General features: G+C 38.2%; 1 protein-coding gene across 8 annotated transcripts in view; it reads right to left on the reverse strand.

Annotated features, from left to right (window-relative positions):
- Window positions 1-21,100, reverse strand: part of IL33 (interleukin 33) — a 192,042-nt gene that overhangs the window by 114,882 nt on the left and 56,060 nt on the right. For 2 of the 8 annotated variants that reach the window (XM_081278826.1, XM_081278830.1), the window contains one exon: window positions 16,290-16,372. The exons of 5 other annotated variants lie outside the window; for them this stretch is intronic. In XM_081278826.1, coding sequence (XP_081134952.1) covers window positions 16,290-16,367 — 78 coding nt within the window. In that variant the 5' untranslated portion in view covers window positions 16,368-16,372. Of the gene's footprint in view, window positions 1-16,289; window positions 16,373-21,100 lie in introns of those variants that run through there. One more of the 8 variants, XM_081278829.1, reaches the window with a different exon arrangement.

Consider the following 21,100-nt stretch of genomic DNA (forward strand, 5'->3'; position numbering starts at 1 on the left):
TCTAATATAAGATAATTGTAATTTTGCCTTTCCTATTCCCATCCCTGCTCCCTCCCTTTATCCCCATTTGTCAAATCCATTGAACTTCTATCCCCCCTGCATTGTGTATTAGTATCAACATATCAGACTGAACATTTGGCCTTTGGGTTTTGGGGGATTGGCTTATTTCACTTAGCATAATAGTCTCCAGTTTCATCCATTTACTGGAAAATGCCACAATTTTATTCTTCTTTATGGCTGAATAATATTCTTGTGTGTGTGTGTGTGTGTGTGTGTGTGTGTGTGTATCTCCCAAATTTTCTTTACCTATTCATCTGTTGAAGGGCACCCATGTTGGTTCCACAGTTCCACAGCTTGACTATTGTGAATTGAGCTGCTATAAACATTGAAGTGGCTGCATCACTGTAGTATGCTGATTTTAAGTCCTTTGGGTATATGCTGAGGAGCTGGATAATTGGGTCAAATAGTGGTTCCAATCCAAAAGTTTTCTGAGGAATCTCCATACTGCTTTCCATAGTGGTTGAAATAATTTGCAGTCCTACCAGTAATATATGAGTGTACCTTTTACCCCACATCCTCACCAAAATTTATTGTTACTTCTGTTCTTGAAAATTTGCATTCTAACTGGAGTGAGATGGAATCTTAGTGTAGTTTTAATTTGCATTTCTCTAATTGCTAGAGATGTTGAACATTTTTTCATATATTTGTTGACATTTGTATTTCTTCTTCTATGAACTGCCTGTTCAGTTCTCTTGCCTGTGGTGAGCCGTTTCTGCGGACTGTGGTCGCCATTACAAGATGGCGCTGGCTCCGCTGTGGTCTGTAACAAACAACTCCTTATTTGGGAGAGTTGGCGCATGGTTTTTTAACACCCTATGAGAAAGCTCCACGTGGCAGCTTCGCATTGGGGCTTGAGATGCTTTATTAAGGCTGGGAGAGGCATCCGAGAGGAAGAAGAAGAAATATCAAGGACCTGAATAAACGGCTGAAAGAAGATTCCTGTTGTTGCGTCTTCCTTGCGGGCAAGGGGGTCGCGACAAGTGGTGCCGAAACCCGGGAACCAGAACTTTCAGACGTCAGGGGTGGTGCACCGGATAGTCCCAGGTAAGTGGGACCCGCGACCAAAGCGGGGATAGTCCCAGTAAGTGGGATCCGCGACCAAAGCGGGGTCAGCTCCTCTACAAAGAAAGAGAGAGCCTCATATTTTATTGCAGCTGCAATGTGTACTTTCACTTTTGTTTTCTGTGTTTCTTTTGTCATCTGTGTCTTTTGTTTTCTGTGTTTCTTTTGTTGTTGTGTCATGGGTGCCGCATCTTCAAGTCCGCTTCTCCTGGCCCTAGATGGCCTGTTACGTTCCAAGGGCCTGGAAGTGAAGCATCGTACTTTACAGAGATTTTTACAGAAGATAGATATTGCTGCTCCGTGGTTTGCATTTTCGGGCAGCCTTACCATACCTAGTTGGGATAAATTAGGCAAAGATCTTGACTTTGCTTCTGAGCAGGGCATATTAGAGGGCGGGGTGATACCCCTTTGGAGAATAGTCCGTAGTTGCCTCACAGAGGACAGATGTCATGACGCACTTACTAAAGGACAGGAAGTTCTAGAACAATTACATGAGGAGAAATCAGAGACGGCAGGAAGTGAGGTATCTCGGGAGGATGGAAGTGTGCGGAGCGTGAAACAGGGGAAGAGGCGATTGTATCCAGATCTCAGTGCGCTGCGCACACCTCCATGTGAAAGTGGGTCAGAGGAAGAGGAGAATGAGGAGGAGGAGCTTGGGAGGCTGTCTCGCCAGCTAGGGAGTTTAGCTGTAGGAGAAGGGAGCAAAGATAAGCAGGGGCTCAAGAAATGTGATCCTTCGGATCCACCGCCGTATGGTGGGGGTGTTTCGGGGAGAGCTTTCTATGCTCAAACATGGAAGGCTGTTCACGCTGAGATGGGTCTTGCTTATCCAGTTTTTCAGGACGATAATAGGGGAAGATTCCATGAGCCTTTAGATTTTAAAATTGTGAAGACCCTGGCGGAGTCTGTGCGCACTTATGGGGTGGATGCCGCCTTCACACTAACTCAGGTGGAGAGTCTGTCTAGATACTGTATGACTCCCTCTGATTGGACTAGCCTTGTTCGGGCTTGTGTTTCCCCAGGTAAATATTTGGACTGGAGAACATTTGTGTTAGAGGGCGCAATAGAACAGGCCGCCCAAAACCATGCGGCGGGACATCCTCATTGGGATAAGGACATGCTTTTGGGGCAAGGTAGATTTGCTAATCAACAGACAGGATTCCCTCTTGAGGTATATGATCAAATTAATAACATTTGCATTCGGGCATGGAAGTCACTTCCAAACAGAGGAGAGGTATCTGGTAATTTGACCAAGATTATACAAGGCCCTACAGAACCCTTTTCAGACTTTGTAGCAAGGATGGTGGATGCCGCTGGAAAGATTTTTGGGGATCCTGATAGAGCCATGCCCCTTGTTAAGCAATTGGTCTTTGAGCAATGCACCAAGGAATGTAAAGCAGCAATCGCTCCTTATAAGAACAAAGGCATAGAAGCATGGATGAAGGTGAATATGGACTGCATATTGCACCTGAAAAGGTTCAAACAGGGGATTCTATTAAGTATTTGGGAGCAACAATTGGGTATGGCAAATTATGACCACAAAAAATCACCATACGAACTCAGGATCTCCAAACTCTAAATGATTATCAAAAACTGCTGGGAGATATTAATTGGATACGAGGATATTTACATATTTCTAATGTTATGCTACAGCCTTTGTATGCTACTCTTAGGGGTGATCCAGATCTTACTTCCCCTCGTAGCCTCACTAAAGAGGCTAGAGCGGCCCTTATGACAGTAGAAGAAGCTATACAACATGCTACTTTATGCAGGCTCCAGAGTGATAAACCTTTCCAATTATGTGTGCTTGCCACTATGCGACAGCCTACTGTTGAGCGTGCTCATCGCACTTTAAAGGAAACTTTACAAAAACAAAAGGGGGGAATAGGAGCTGAACATACTCCTAAAGAACGCCTGTCCTTAGCTCTCTTTACCATTAATTTTTTGAATTTGGATATTCACGGTCGCTCTGCGGCCGATAGACATGTGTCCCCTCAGCCCTCTGTGATTGGCTATGTTAAGTGGAAAGATGTTCTTACGGGCCAATGGAACGGCCCCGACCCCGTGCTGACATGGGCACGAGGATCTGTATGTGTTTTTTCCCAGGATCGCACGGAACCATTGTGGGTCCCTGAACGCCTGACAAGAAGAGTCTTGACGCCAGCTACTCAGCAACAAGAAATACCACAGCAACCCCGTGATGAGGATCTTCATTCTGCTGAGTGCTCTGGCTCTGGTGCTGGTGCCGATGACATGGACGACACCAATGCAGTGGTGGGCAGCGGCACGGGCTTGGCCAATGCCGATGCCGGTTCATGATTTAATGATTCCAGGAATGCCTCCCGTATCATTGGCGAATATTTGGCCGGAAATTGGTCCAGATAAAGCTATGATCATACAAGCTCTTGCAGCTTTAGAAAATGGCATCTCATCTCAAGTCTGGCTTGCGCAGATTAAACAGTAAATCTTTGACATGGTCGTTGCACCCCAAGTTTTATGAACATTGCACTGGGATCGACATGTCTTTCTTTGTTATTCTCTTAGTGTTGGAAAGCCCTTGCACTCTGCCGGCTTTACTGCCATTGCACGCAGATGGGTTTCCACACTAGTGCTTTTCTATCGCCTTAAGACCCGTGCCTTTCTTTTAGGGTGTTGCCAACTTGTTTGTCGTCGTATTTCTATACAGCCACAGTTCAGCCTCAGCCATCCCCCTTCGTCCACCATCATCACGATACAGGATGCGAGGCAAGGCACTGCACTTGAGTGATCCTTGAAGTGGACCTCAAGGAGAGCATGTCCTATTGCATGCGGGTTAGACGCGTCCACGCCCCGTCCCACAAAAAAAGGCGTCGGCTGATATGGCCTCAGATCTGGGGAAGGGCCCTCCTTGGGGCTGAGCCATACTATGCAGCCACTTCTGCACAGTGGGATAGGACCTCTACTCTCGCCTGTATTGTTTTTGGAAAACAAAAGGGGGAACTGTGGTGAGCCGTTTCTGCGGACTGTGGTCGCCATTACAAGATGGCGCTGGCTCCGCTGTGGTCTGTAACAAACAACTCCTTATTTGGGAGAGTTGGCGCATGGTTTTTTAACACCCTATGAGAAAGCTCCACGTGGCAGCTTCGCATTGGGGCTTGAGATGCTTTATTAAGGCTGGGAGAGGCATCCGAGAGGAAGAAGAAGAAATATCAAGGACCTGAATAAACGGCTGAAAGAAGATTCCTGTTGTTGCGTCTTCCTTGCGGGCAAGGGGGTCGCGACACTTGCCCATTTATTGATTGGGTTATTTGTTTTTTTTTTTTTTTTTTTTTTTGGTGTTAGGTTTTTTTAGTTCTTCATATATCCTGGAGATTAATGATCTATCTAAGGTACAGATGGCAAAGATTTTTCTCCCATTCTGTAGGCTCACTGTTCATATTCTTGATTGTTTCCTTTGCTATGAATAAGATTTTTAGTTTGATATAATCCTATTTATGATGCTCTATTTCACTTCTTGTGCTTTAAAAGTCTTATTGAGGGGGGCTGGAATTGTGGTAGAGTGCTTGCCTAGTAAGTGTGAGGCCCTGGGTTCAATTCTCAGCACCACATATAAATAAATAAAGTCCATTGACAACTTAAAAAATATTTTTTAAAAAAGTCTTATTGAAGAATTTGGTTCCTAAGATGACATGATGGGGATTTGAACCTACATTTTCTTCTAGTAGGTGTAGGTTCTCTGATCTAATGCCTAGATCCTTGATCTACTTTGATTTTGTGCAAGGTGACAGATAGGGGTTTATTTCATTTTTCTACATATGGATCTCCAGTTTACTCAGCACCATTTGTTGAAGAGGCTATCTTTTCTCCAACATATATTAATGGTGCCTTTGTCTAGTATGAGACAACTGTGTATATGCAGAGCAAATAAATGTATAAAACCTATCTCCAAATAGCATTGGCTTTTGAAGGCATTGCACACAAGCCTCATGAAACCACTGCTTACATTTGCAGCACTATAGCATCTTTAAATACCAGTCTCCAGGACCTCCACAATAGCAGTAACACTGCTGCACATTGGTTTTATGACCTGCATCCCATTCAAGGTCTGCCACACTATAGGGTAATGTCTGCTTCATGACTTGCAATTCTTTGGCATTTGGTCCTTTTTTAAGTGCACCACCCCTCTTTGTTGTTGTTGCAAAAACACATTGTCGACAGAGCCATTTTTCATCTGAATCAATCACACTGGAATCAATATGAGGTGTATGACACAACTGATGGTACCCTTGGCCACATTTATCATATATAACCATTTCATTAGGAGCTTCTGAATACTCTTCTTGACATATTGTACAGACCATTTCCCCACTTCCAGTGGCTCCTGTTTGAATGTCCTTCCAGAGAACCCAGGATTTAGAACTGTCTTCAAATATGATGAAACAGCTCTGTTTCAAAATGTTTATCTTTTTGATAGTTCCAAGATAAAACAAGCCATCTGACCATCTAGCTAGGACATCCTGACCCTCTTCAAATTTACATGCTGGCTTTTTGGCTTTATGTCCATCCTGCCCCTGTAGAGTCTCTAAACTACTGGACACCTAAAGCCTTAGTCAAAATGGTTCCACTTAAATCATTGTCGAACCTCTCATTCGGTCACTTCAGTGGTGCCAACCGCTTCATACAGGAAAATATAACCAATCACGTCCCCGTGGGCGCTTCCCCTGCGACTCCGAACACTTACTGGGTACCCGCCCCACCGGGAACCCCGCACATACGCACGCACAAAACGAGGTCCTCGGGGATGAGGGTTGTGGGTAGAGTGAGCCTTCCTATACCGGCCTCAAACACAGCCCTCTCTACAGCCCTTCGCCATTTTGGTTTCCCGCGGACTGCCGGTGCATTCTGGGAACGCGGAGCGACTCCGGGGCCGAATGGCAGCTCTCCAGGGGCGCGGAGGGGCGGGGACAGCCGAGATTAATTTTTAATGATTTAATTTTTTTGAAAAGGAAAGCACAAGGTCCAAGATGGTTCACTAGTAAATTCTACCAGACATATAAGGAAAAAAATAATACTAATTCTCTACAATTTCTTTCTAGAAAATAGAATGGAAAGGAACACTTCTTAATAAAACCTATGAGACAAGTATTATATTAATACCAAAACTAGATATAGACATTGCACAAAAGGAAAACTATAGGCAAATATATCTCATAAACATAGATGCAAGAATCTTCAACAAAATACTAGCACATCAACCCAAAAATGCTTGGAAATTATATACGAAAACTAAATGGAACTTATTTCAAGTATGCAAGAGTGTTTCAATATTGAAAACTAGCCAGTGTAATACACCATAGTGACAGGCTAAAGAAAAAAAACGATCATATCAATTGATGAAAAACAGAAAGAACATTTTGACAAAATTCAACACCCATTTGTGACCCCCCCAACTAGGAATAGAGTGGGACTTTCTCAACTTGTTAAAGAATATCTGTGAAAAACCTATAACTAGAATCATATTTAATGGTAAGAGAAATGGATGCTTTCATCTTAATCAGGAGCAAAACAGTAATGGTCATATATTACCACTCATATTTGCCAGCATACTGGAAGTCTGAACTTATGCAATAAGGAAATTAAAAGTACACAGATTAGAAAGAAAGAGCAGAAAAAGGTGCAGAAATACATACACACATGGGTTATCTATGTGGAAAACCTACATGAAAAGAATTGACAAAAACTTCAGAAGGAGGAATATTATTAGGGTTAAAGAAGGGCCTTTCATAATGATAAAGGAGCTAATTCTCTATTTAGGATAGCAATCCTAAATGTCAATGCATCTAACAAGAAAATGTAAAAATATATAAAACAAAAACTGATAGAACTGAAACAAACAGAAATAGAAATAAATTGAATGACTAACATTACCTAATATCAAGATTTCCTGTAAATTATAGTAATCATAACAGTGTGCTATTGAGGAAAGCATAGAAAGATAGATCAGTGGAACAAATAGAAAATCCAGAAATAATGTCATACATATATGATCAAATGATATTTGACAAAGGCACAAAGTCATTAAATGGAAAAAGGATAGTCTTATCAACAAATGGTGTTGAAAATGGTGACAACTCAATGTTCATATACAGAAAAATGAACACAGACACAGGCCTTATACCTCACACAAATATTAACTAAAAAGAGATCTAAGATCTAAATGCAAAACAAAACTTCTAAAAGAAAACACAGGAGAAAATTTATGTCACCTTTGGTTTGTTGGTGAGTTTTTAGATACAACAAAAAAGCATAATCCATGAAAGTTAGACTTTATTAGAAGTAAAAACTTCATCTCTACAAAAGGCACTGTTAAGAGAGTAAAAATGTAAGCTATATATTAGGAGAATTTGCAGTCTATGTATTCGATGAGGACTTGTATCCAAAATGTACAAAGATCACTTAAAATTCAATAATAAGCAAACAACCCAATTTAAAAATACAAAAAATCTGAATAAACACTTCATAAATGAAGAGATAGGTAGATGACAAGGATATAAAGATGCTCAACATTTATCTTTAGAGAGACACAAAATAAAACAACAATCAGATATCACTGCATACCATTAAAATAGCTAAAATATGGCACACTGACACCACCAAATGCTAAAGGGGATGTGAAAAGAAGGAAATAATTTATTACTGGTGGGAATGCAAAACGATAAAGCCATTTTTGTAGACCATTTAGCAGTTTCTCACAAAACTACATATTCTTACAACATAGCTCAGCCCTTTTATTTCTAGATACTTACCCAAAGTGATATGAAAACTTACATTCACACAAAAACCTGCACATAAATGCTTGAATCAATTTTATTCACAGTCACCCCAAACTGCAGTACTCAAGATGTCCTTAATAGAGAAATGGGTAAACAAAAAGTGGTATATCTATACAGTGGAATAATTCAGAAATAACAAGGAATGAGCTATAAAGCCATACACAGATGCATATTTTCAAAGGCTATATCCTTTATGATTCCATTTATGACATTTTAGAAGTAGCAAAGCTATAGAAATGGGAAACAATAGAGTAGTTGCCATAATATAAGGCTGGTGGAAGGTTGAATTGATGAAACACAGGGGATTATTTGGGGTTGTGAAATTGTCCTGTATCATACTCTAATGATGAATACATGACTCAATGAAGTTTTCAAGACTCATAGAACTTATAACATGAAAAGAAAACCTTAATGTATGTAAATTTTAAAAAATTAGGAGGTTGGGGATCTTACCAGGGATGCTTGCTATAAGATAACTAAGTATATTACAAATGTGTGAACCATCCTTACTAAAAGGTATGAGTGAAATTGCTAGCTTAAGTAAGTTTGAAATTAAGTGTAATATATAAAACTAAAAACAAAAGAATTAGACATTAGCAGTACACTCTAGTTGATAGAATTGTTTCCCACAGGGATAAAAATTAAAAACTCAGGCTGCTGCTATGCATGTACTCTAGAATTGAACAATTAAGTAAGTAGATAGCAGATGGTGGGAACCAGGTTTCTTAATTATCAGAATGGAAATTTACAGAGAAGCATAGGGAAGAGCTGGAATGATTTGTTTCCTAATGGATTAGTTGAGACATCTATATAAACTCATGTTTAGCTCAGTGTAAATATACATAGTTACATATGGAAATACTTATAGATATGTGTATTAAGATTAGATTAATGAATTCCTTGCTAGGTCAGCCTAAAAGAACTAGAAGCTATGAAACAGCAGTGACAATGAGCACATCTAACATACAGGTCTTGGTATCTAATACCATTTCCCATTAAAAGGAACCAGGGATCACTGAAGAAATGACAGAATTTAAGAATGGGATAGGAAATATGCAAGATGAGTTTGGAGTCCCTTGTAGTGCCAGAAGGTAAGGAAGTACTAAAAATATTAAAAAGCACTAAAAAAATAAATAAGTAAGCACAATAATGGGGGTATGTCAAAGGAAGACACAGGCGCCAACTGAAGGAGTTCTCAGTGACTGAAACTAGAACAATTTGAGCAACAAAATATATAACATAGTGTTGGATTATAGGCAAATATAAAATCTATATCCATGATTCCATATTGATACATATGATAGATTGAGTAAATAAATGGGTGAAAATAGATAAATCTCTCATGCAAAAAGAATATTACCCATATAGAATTCTAATTACTTTCTGTACACGCTCTGCCCTCAGAAAGTGAAACATGGAAAAATGGAACAAAGAATAACTAACTCTACAGTAAAAAACCTGACAAACTACCTTAATATCAACAGTAGTAAGATATATTGATAGTATCTACCCTTGTAATGATGTGATGAGAATGGTACTTTACCCCTGTGGTCTTCCTCCCCCAAACCCATAACTCCAATCTAGTCATGAGGAAAAAAATCATACAAATCTCAGTTGAGGAATATTCTATAAAATAGCTGATCAGCAGTCTTCCTTTGATGTCAAAGTCATTTAAAACCAGGAATATCTAAGAAACTGTCAAGCGAAGAAGAGCATAAGGGAGGGCTGGGGCTGGGGCTCTGTGGTAGAGCACTTGACTAGCATGTGTGAGGCACTGGGTTCAGTTCTCAGCATCACATATAAATAAATAAAGTCCCATTGACAGCTAAGAAAATATTTAATAAAAAAAGAGCATAAGGAGATGTGATGACTAAATGTAATGTGTTGTCCTGGATAGGATTCTGGAATATAAAAGGTACATTACATGAAAATTAATGAAATCTAAAAAAACTATGGAGTTACTTAATACCAATATTGATTGGTTCTAACAAAAGAACCATACTAACATAAGATGTTAGTAATTAGAGACATTTGATATGGGGTATGTGGGAACTCTGTACAATCTTCACAAGATTTCCATATACATGGTAGTATTCTAAACGAAAATGTTTAATTTTAAAAGTTGAGGTGAAAAGAAAGGAAGAATAGAACATCACTAAAGGAAGCCAAATATCCGACTAACATCAATTTCACAAACCCTGGAGGAAACATATGAAAACTATTAAAGAAGATGAGAGAACTTCCCAGAACTGAGAGATATATTTCCACACTGAGAGGGCTGCCTGCCTAGCATTCAGCAGAAATAAAAGATTAAAACACACCATGTAAAGATAAATCATAATATTTCATGTTTCGGGTAAATGAAGTCACTAAAAGCTTTCAGGGTCAAAGGGAATCATAAACAATGAAACAGAAACTAGAAAAGCATCTAATTTCCCAATAGTATTCCTAAATGAAGAATGCATTGGGAAATGCCTTAAAATTTTGTAGGAAAATTATTTTCAATAATTTTCAGTCAAGTGTAATGGTGAAATCAAAGCATTTTTAGATGAATATAGTATCAATAAATTTACCTCCAAATATTTTTTCTCAAGAAATTATGAAAAATGTGCTTCACCAAATAAGAAAACAAGCAAAACAGTGGAAGGAAACTGGGAATCCAAGGCAACAGAAGAAATGAGGTTACGGAGGGCCATAGCCAAGTAAGATCCAGGTTGATAGTTCTGTAACTATCCCAGATAACACTAGATCAGAGGCAGAGGGCTTCAAGAAACACACACAAATGCATACACACAGATTAAATACCTTACATGGCAAATTTTGTTGACAGTTTGCTGTATAGTGTGGAAGCACTGTAATAGGTACACAGAAAAGTAAGTTACTGAAAAGAAAAGATAATGATTATTATGGAGAAATAATCAACAAAGAATATAAAATCATAGTATAATTGACTAAGCAGCAAATTAGATAGATAGATAGATAAGAAAATATTGATTTAAGCAAAAATTTTAATAAACTTGTGAGAACAGAAGAACAAGAGTGAGAATGAAGGAAATGGACTGAGGTAAGTTGGGTACCAGTAAGCTGGTCCTTCACTCACTTCATTAATTTCCAAGGGCTACTATAACAAAGTACCACAAATTGAGAGGTAAAAGAGGATAAATTGATTCTGTCATGGTTACTGAAACTAGAAGTCTAGAATCATCAAGGTTTCATCAGGGCCATGCCCCTTCTGAAGACTCTAGCAAAGAATCCTTCTTTGCCTCTTTCTATCTTCTTATGGCCCCAGGAATTCCTTGGCCTGTGACAACATAACTCTGATCTCTGCCTCTGTCTTTACATGACCTCTTCTCCATGTTTCTATGTATCCTTTCTTTTTCTTATGAAGGCACCATCATTGAATTAGGAATTCCTTGAATTCATGATGATTTTGTCTCAATATACCTAGCTACATCTACAAAGATCTTACTTCTAAATAAGGTGCCATTCTGAGGTTCCAGGTAGACACGAATGGGGGGTGGAGGGAGCTATGCAACTTATTACCATAAGAGAAATTCTAAGACTGATACTATATGCATCTAAAAATGCCTTGGTTTTACCATTCCACTTGACTATTAGTATGACTAGGATTAACATAATTTTCCTACAAAATTTTAATGCATTTACATATGAAAATAAAGTCTAAAAGTTCATTCAATATTTGAAGAGGTTGCTTGTGGTGTCTAAAGTGGGGAAAAATGAGATGGGGGTTGCAGATTTTTATTTCAAACCATTTTGTATTATGCACAACAGATTAATGGATAAAGAAAATGTGGTATATATACAAAGCCAGAAAAAGAATGACTTTATGATATTTGCTGGTAAATGATGGATCTGGAGACAATCATGCTAAGTGAAATAAGCAAATCTCAAAAAACCAAAGGTTGAATATTCTCTTTGACATGTGGACACTAACACACAACAAAGAGGAGTGGGGAAGAATAAAAGTTTAATGAATTAGGCAAATGGAAATGAAGGAAAGAGAGGAGGTATAGAAATAAGAAAAATAGTGGAATGAATAAGACATTACTTTCCTATGTTCATAAATGAATACACCACCAGTAAATCTCCACATCATGTAGAACCACAGAATGGATCCTGATTAGAATAAGTTATACTCCATGATGTACAGTAAGCAAAAATATACTCCACAGATATATATATATATATGTATATATATATATATATATATATATATATATATATATAATTTTAAAAATGAAATCTATCTTAAAATGCAAAGACAAACTATGAATATGTATTGCTTTGATATAAATTTAAAATTTGAAAAATAATAGGGGAATAAAAAAAAACCTAAATGATGTTTTTCCGGATATGGTGGTGCACACCTGTAATCCCAGTGGCTCAGGAGGCTGAGGCAGAAGGATTGTGAGTTCAAAGCCAGCCTCGGCAATTTAGTGAGGTCTTAAGCAACTCAGCAAGACCCTGTAACTAAATAAAATATAAAAAAAGGCTGGAGTGCCCCTGGGTTCAATCCCCTGTACCAATAAATAAATAAATAATTTAAAAAACAATTTAGCAATGAAAACCTTATTTTTCCTTTCAATCCAACTCAAAGCAAACATTTATTAAAGATATTTATATTTGAGGGAAAATCAGTTCTGTACAGAGCCAGAACGCATTCATATAAGAAGCAAAAAAGGTATAAATTCCTTGTGTTTTTTTTTAAACTATAGTATATGCTTTATAGAGATATCCCTACCTCTTTGTCCAATTTCTGGTACAGGGTAGGTTGTTGAGTTCATATAAAAATTAATTAGATTGAATTCTGTATTACAACAGTTTTAGAATAGCAAACATCAGAACTGAAGGTGAGTTTCTTGATCATTTAATTAAGTGGTTTTTTTAAAAAAAAATTATTTTTTTCCAATAAGTTATACATAAGAGTAGAATGAATTTTGACACATTGTACACAAATGGAGCACAACTTCTCATTCCTCTGGCTATATATGTTCAGAGTCATACTAGTTGTGTAATCATACATGTATATAGGGTAATAACGTCTCTCTCATTCTACCATCTTTCCCATCCCCACAGCCCTTCCCCTCTCCTCACTCCACTCTGCACAATTCAAAGTTCCTTCATTCTTCCCTACCTCCCCCACTATGGATCAGCATCAGCCTTTGTCTTTTGGGATTGGCTCATTTCACCATAGCATGTATTCTCTAGTTCCATCCATTTACCTGAAAATGCCATAATTTCATTCTTCTTTAAAACTGAGTAATATTCCATTGTATGTATGTACCACATTTTCTTTATCCATTCGTGTGTTGAAGGGTATCTAGGTTGGTTCCAAAGTTTAGCTATTGTGAATTGAGCTGCTATAAACATTGATGTGGCTGCATCACTGTAGTGTGTTGATTTTAAATGGTTTGAGTGTAAACTGAGGAGTAGAAATAGCTGGCTCAAATGGTGGTTCCATTCCAAGTTTTCTGACCAATCTCCATACTGCTTTCCATAGTGGAAGAACACACTCTTAAGATAGGAGAGTAATGAACTGGAAGGAGTTCTGGCAACTACATGGAACAATTAGTACAGCCCTGAATTGCCAGTCGTTTTCTCTTCCACATTGAGAGACCACATAGTACAGAGTAGAGTAAGAACAAGATCAAAACCTACATCCTCCACACTCTTCCTCCAAAACAACCCACTGTCACAATTTTCCACTGACCTGTTTTATCCAAAAAGGGTCTAACACACAGAAAGATCAGGTGGGCTTTGAGGATCTAAAAGAATCTTAGATTTAGGAATATGTAACTTCCATTCTTTCTCAGTTTTGAAAAACAGAATAAAAGGACCTTGATACCAGTGAGTGGTGATATAACTGTGGGAAATCCTAAATAAACCTTACAGTTTTACTTGCTTTTAATTGACTTTAAAAATTACTAATTTTGGAGATCATTAGGATGAGCAATATATTATTAGTCTCCAACTAGTTTGGCTGTAGATGAGACATACCTCTGACTGAAACTACTGTACAAGTTAAAATTTTTGCCTTTATCTCCCTCTGTTGTCCAGTGAAAGATAGATTTCACATCTTAATAATTAACTGTAAGTTTAGCTATTCCTGGAAGAAGGAACTAAAAAGACATACATTGTAAAACTTACTCATTATTAAGTTTCTTCTAGATTTATAAAATCCGGAACAGCTGATAGTGTTCAGATAACATCAAAGAATGAATCAAGGATTTGATAATTTTGTTCTTTAATTAAAAGTAAAATAATGCTTAACTTGTAGGGAAATACTGTGTCTATCCAAAAAATTGTAAGGACTGACCTGATATCTCAGGGATGTTCTGAAAGAAAAGAAAATATAGGCCCTGGAGGAGGAAGTCACCACTAGGCACTCAGTATCTTGCCTTCCTGCTCATTGCCCCTCTGCTCCTCCTTTCCCTCCTGATAAAGCCCCTTTGCACCCCTAAGTTCCCTAAGATGCTCTTTGTTGGCAACAGCCTCCCATCTTCTTCGGTTTACTAGCTTTTGAAATAAATATTTTTCCTTACCCCAACAACTTGTCCTCAGCCTTTTTGAGTGGCAAACAAATGAAATTGGGTTTATTTACAGTGACTTCTCACATTTCTATATTTCTATACTAAACCTGTATTACTGATACCAGGATTTTCTGCTTAATGGCTCCAATATCACTCAGTTTACCCAGGGCTCATAGATGGCTCTCGGCAATCTTCCACCCTTAGGGCTTGAGCCCCAACTTAGAAGCTCCCTTTGCAAATAGCCACTGAACCAGAAAAAGCCAGAAAGCTACAAACCAGTTTCCATCTCCTCTTCTTCAGTTTCAGCATCAATTAGATGATGTTGGGCTATGTTATGGTTTGGATATGAGGTGTCCCCTGAAAGCTTATGTGTGAGACAATGCAGGAAGTTTCAGAGGAGAAATGATTGGATTGTGAGAGTCTTAACCTGATCAGTGAATTAATACCTGAAGGGATTAAATTGAATTAATACCTGAAGGGATTAAACTGAGTGGTAACTAGAGTCAGGTGGGGTGTGGCTGGAGGAAATGGTTAAATTGAGGGCATGGCTATGGGATATATATTTTGTATCTGGAACAGGAGTCTCTCTGTCTGCTTCTTGATCACCATGATATGAGCTGCCTTCCTCAATTACCCTTTCCCACCGTGATGCTCAGCCTCACCTTGTGCCACAAGGAATGGAGCTAAGACTTCTCTGGACTAAGACTCTGGAACTGTGAGCCCTCAAATAAATTTTTTCTCTCCTACAGTTGTGCTGGTCAGATCCTTTAGTCACAGCAGTGAAAAAGCAGACTAAGGCTACAAAGCAGCAGTTCTGACTTCCTGAGTTTACCAGGATACCCATTGGGAGGGAGACTTTGAACACTTCATGCAAGGATTGTGTACACACGTATGTGTGTGTATGTAATGGAAGAAATGGAAGGAATGGAAACACAATATTTTAAGCCTAGAGGGGTTTGATCATGAACATGTCAAGGATACAACTCAAATAATGCATGAGCAGAAAACAACATGTATCAGGTTGCACTTGAAAGTTATATAAATTTTATCTTGAAATGTAGAACAAATTTTGGCCAGGAGAGTAGGGCTAAGTGATAAAATCAATGATGTCTGGGCCCATGGCCCATAACTTTAGCCTAGACCCATATAAGAGGTGTGTACAAGGAATTCCAGAGAAAAGGTGCAGGTAGCCAGGAAATTCAGCCAGATTTGTTGTCAGAAGATTGGCTGCTAGGCATTATTCTGCCACTTAGTTTTGTTACCTTAAGTACACGTCTTCACTAATATGTATTTATCTGAATGTGTTATGGAAGTGATAATGGGTTGCACCAGGAGATGTTAGGGGAAGGTTAAGTAATTGATACATATGTAGTGTTCATCATAACTGCAGTTTGTAGTGAGCTTTCAATGATATTATTATTATTATTATTATTACTATTATTATTATTATAAAATCCATACAAATGTGAAAACATCAATATTTTTCTTACCTTCCCTCAGTATTTGTATTTCAACAGTGAGATGTGAGGACAAGTGCATGGAGTACTGCATACATGGCATACATTAAGGCTTCTGAGTGGCAAACCACTCCCTGGTGCTAGGCATGTGAGCCACAAACAGCTTACCCTCTAGGATCAGCCCTGGGCATGAGGCCATGAGTTGCAGTCCCTGTACTTGTTCCACGACCCACTCCTTAATTGGTTCCTGCAAGGACAGTTGGCCAGAAATTGTATTGGTGGCTGCCTGTAATCTGCTTAGCCACTGCCTGAGTATATATACATGGTAACTTCGAATAAAATCATACCTGCTTTCTGCTTGGTCTCCGGAGGTCTTGATTAATGACTCTGCAGCCATGCTCTCCTCTATCCTGTTCCATGGACATCCTCACTGGATGAGAGAGAACCCATGCAGTGAGTTTTTCAAAACAATTCAACTAAGAACTATGCTTTAATCTGAGATTATGTTCTTCCTGAGTGTTGGTGCGTAAAATGTTTTCTTAGTGAAATCATAGGCAGTACTTAATGGCATCACTTGACAAAATAAAAAGCAATCAACTCTAAGTCTGTTGCCTCAAATATGGAAAACTTGACAATCTGTGAAATCAAATGTATGAATTTACTGGTGTCATGGAAAAGTGGGGATGAAATATTGGGTCACATTTGGTCTTTGTTATGGTTTGGATAGGAGGTGTCCCCCAAAGTGCCTATGTCCATGTAGGAATATTCAGAAGTGAAATGATTAGATTATGAGAGCTATAACCTAATTAGCTTATCCTAGTTTAAATGGACTAACTAGGTGGTAACTGTAGGCAGGTGGGTATGGCTGGAGGAGGTGGGTCACTGGAAGAGTGCCTTGGAAGGGGTCATCTTCCTTGTAGTCCCTTCCCCTTCCTCTCTTTGCTTCCTGTCCATCATGAATGGTGCAGCATTCTTCCACCATTTCTTACCACCGTTATGTTCTGCCTCACCTTTGGCCCAGACAAATAGAATTGAATGACCATGGACTGAACCTCTGAAACCATGACTCAAAATAAAATTTTCTTACTTTAAAGTAAGTTTACTCAGTGGTAGCAAAAATTTGTCCAATGGGTCTGAAAAGTTACTTTAGTGAACACGAGTTGGTAACGGTAACCCCCTCCTGCTAATTCCCCAGCATTGGTACACCCTCAAATAACAGGCTACCTGTATGGTAGGCTTCCACAGCAGGTAAAAACCCATGGGCAGAGACTGTGTTCTTTTCCTTTCCCCAGTCCTTTCTTAGCAAATATAAGCATATGGATCCTTACAAACCATTTGAGAAAGGAAAGAGAAAAGGGAATAAAAAGAAAGAAGGTAAGAACTGGACCTACTGAAGCAAGAACCATTCAAATGAAGCAAGAACCTGACATTATTTTGCAAAAATTTCTTCCTAACAGTTGAATGAGTAAACAGGTTTTTTTCTTTTCTTTTTCATTTGTGAAAGACAAAGGGAAAGAAAGAAGGAAAGAAATGGAGATGGACTGAGTGTCCACAGTGGATTCAGTCCTCTGTTAAGAAGGTCACAGTGAGTTGCCTCTTTTATAGTCAACCAACCCAATTAAGAAAAAGCTTCATTCTGCACACTGAGTCACCAGTACTGTCTTTAGGTTAAATTAGCACATAATGTAACATAACTGTCATCTAATGGAACAGAATGCCTCAGATAAGAGTGAGTTTCCTCTCAATGGAGTTACATAAGCAGAATCCAGGTAGTATCTATGGGGAACCTTGGCAAATAATGTGTATCAGACCTTACACCTTATGTTCCTGTATGATCCTGGGATTCAATGAGTTCTAATTATATCATTCCAGAGCTGTATAATAGATACCTTGAGGTTTCACATCATCAAAATATAAGTATATATGATATGACTAAAGAAGGCATAGTATTTGAATATGCTGGTGCTGAAGTCAGAAAGAAAAAAAAGAAAAAATAAAAATAAAAAAATAAAATTTTCTTCCTCTAAATTGTTCTTGTTGGGTATTTTGGTCACAGTAACAAAAAGCTGACTATCGCACGCAGTCTTGTATCTTCTTCCAAATCCCATTACACTGCGGAAAATTAAGTCTTGAATAAGAAGTTGGGAAAGAATGAAACAAAGAAAATATCACTTACTTCCTTAATTTTTCTTACCTTTGCATATAGAGATCTATCTTCAAGCAAGTTACACATTAAGTTGTTATCGTTACCCTTCCTGCACAGTTTTGCACTACTGGGCCTGGAACTCTGAAAACATCATTTCTGTGTAGCTAGCTGCTCCTGCTAGCTATGCCAGTAGATGCTAGAGGAAGACAACAAGGATGGAGGAGGGAGAAAGGGTGTGTTCCTTTCTGTTTGTTCATCATAGGTTTCTCATCAGCTTGTGGTTTGTGTAAGATCACTCCAGCAAGTCATCTTCACCCAGCAACAGTAATGCTTAACCATAGTAGCAGCTGGATCCAATTTGCGGTTTTTCCAACAATTGCAAAACCAGCCTCATCATGTTCCCAGCCTCAGAGACACCAGGGAACCAGTACCACATACTTAAAGTTTGGTCACAGGCCCATAGTGCCCCTAATGCCAGCCCAGAGACACAGCACAAGCTGAGACACAGCTTTGTTTTAGGTTTGAGTTTTACCTCTGTGGAGCCCCTTCTCAACATTTCTAAGTTTTAATAATTCTGGCTACTTCCCTTCTGCTTCCGCCCCCAGGGTGGGAGCTACTTCCTGCAGTTGCTACTGCCATACCTTCTTTTTTATCCTTCAGTTGCCTAGTTAAGCAACCTTTCATTAAATTCTCTCTGTTCAAGTAACTAGTGTGTTTTTGTCTCCTGTTTGGACTCTGATTGACACATTATATATAAATCTGTTTTCAAGAAAGCTTTAAAATCTCCAATTTGCTGACTCAAGAATTTGTTTTAGGCTTATAGCAACAATCATGGGTGTGTCTTCTAAAGCACTCTAAAATAACCAATTAAAAATTGGCAACTCTATCTTGAAAATAATATATATTTTTTAAAGTGGCCTTTTAAAAATATCTTTATTTTTTTATTTTTATGTGGTGCTGAGGATCAAACCCAGTGCCTCATGCATGGTAGGCAAGCACTCTACCTCTGAGCCACAACCCCAGCCCCAAAATAATATATTTTTAAATTTTTTTGTAGCTATTAGAGAGACAGCATGCCTTTATTTTATTTGTTTATTTTTATGTGGTGCTGAGGTTCAAACCCAGTGCTCTCTGCCACTGAACTATAGCCTCAGCCCTTGAAAATAATATTTTTAAAAATATTTTTTAGTTGTAAATGGACACAGTATCTTTTTATGGTTTTTTTTTTTTTTTTTTTTTTTTTTTTTTTGGTGCTGAGGATTAAACCCAGTGCCTCACATGTGTAAGGCAAGTGCTCCACCACTGAGCTACAGCCCCAGCCTGAAGATAATATTTTTTGATATTGAAAAGTCAGTCCTAGCCCAGAATATCTACCCAAAAGAAACCTAGTGGTTCTTTTCTTCCAGAGAGTATTTTTAAGTTGAAATATGTAGACACAGCTCGATCCAGTTTGGGGTAATGTTCATGACATGGGAGTAGGATTAGTCCAGAAATTTTTTCTGGTCCTAAATTTTCCCTGCACTCTTCACTGTATCCTTGTAATAACAGAACATTTCTCTATTATGTAATAGGAACAGAAGAGTCTTACCATGATCAAAGGCAGGAAATGGAGGAGGAAAGGTCTAGGCCAGGAACCAACTTCTATGAAGTACTTTCTCTGTTTCAGATGGTGACTCATTTACATTTTCCAGCAACTCAATATTGCAGGTATTTATATTCCCATTTCACAGATCAAGACACTGATCTTAGAGGCATGAAATAGTTAACCTTCTCTAGGGGCATGAAGAAACATCAGAGCCAGAATCCAAACCCAATCCCTCTAACTTCAAATTTCCTACCTTTCCTTTAGAAAACACTGTTTGGCATCAGTGGGACAAGGCACAAAGCAAGGGCATGTGACTACTTGTACTTCAGCTCAGGGAATAAAGTGCAGTGATATGTTATAAGCAGTCATGTATTTACTGACCACATAAGTAGAAGTTCAATAATTGTTTATTATATGCTCATACTGGTTCCCTTTTTTTTCAATTTATAACTTGCAAACAGGAAAATAGTTTCCAAAGCATAAATTTCTCTGAGAACTTGAAAGCAATCAAATACCAGTACAAAGTGAATCAGCTCTCTTTTCACATGATTTTCTAAGATGTCTATGGTGCTGCATAGCATGCAAAGAAGCCCTCTATAAGAATATTTTTTGCTAATAAAAAATAATATTTTATGATTTGGACATAGATATTGGTAGAAATAAACATTTTTCTTGACAATTTTTGGAAAAAGGAAGAAAAGGGAAAGGCTGATTAAAAAGCGTCAGTGCTGAAAATCTTGTAAATGAAATTGAAAGAGAGAAAAATAACAGGCAAAATGAGTCTTTCAGTTTCCCACCCCCATAGCTACTTAAGAAAAACTGGTCTTGACTGATAGAAGAAATACAATTTCTTAATTTATGGTTTATTTCACAACTTGAGTTTGCTTGTATAAGTGATTTTCTTTAAACATATTAGATGACTGATTTTTCAGTAACATAAATAGGAGGGCCAAAATGGCAATTATACTACTGTAAAATTACTTTTGACAATTCCCAGAAAAGATTATTGCCAGTTTAATTTCTCCTAAACACAATCTCTGTTTCAAGGAACTAGCTTGAAATGACTCTTTCTTTTTTGAACCCAGTACCTCACACATGCTAGGCAAGTGTAACACACTGAACTACATCCCAAACTATCTTATTTCTTGTTTCATACCATTAAAAAAAAACCTATTTGATATGACTTTGGTCTTCTTGAATTTGTTACAATGTGTTATATTTGTTGCTTAACAAATGATCTTCTCTAGAGATTGTTCCATGTACACTTGAGAATAAGGCATATTCTGTTGCTATTAGAAGGAATGTCCTATAAATGTCTTGTTAAGTGTAAGTGTAGCTCAAGTCATTGTTTCTTTCTTCCAGAAAGATATTCTTTCTGGATAAATATGTAAAAACGTGAGTGTGTAACCGGTGTGATTCTGCAATTT

The sequence above is a fragment of the Spermophilus citellus genome (genome assembly GCF_964194105.1).
Source record: "Spermophilus citellus genome assembly, chromosome: 2".
Taxonomy (NCBI): Eukaryota; Metazoa; Chordata; class Mammalia; order Rodentia; family Sciuridae; genus Spermophilus; species Spermophilus citellus.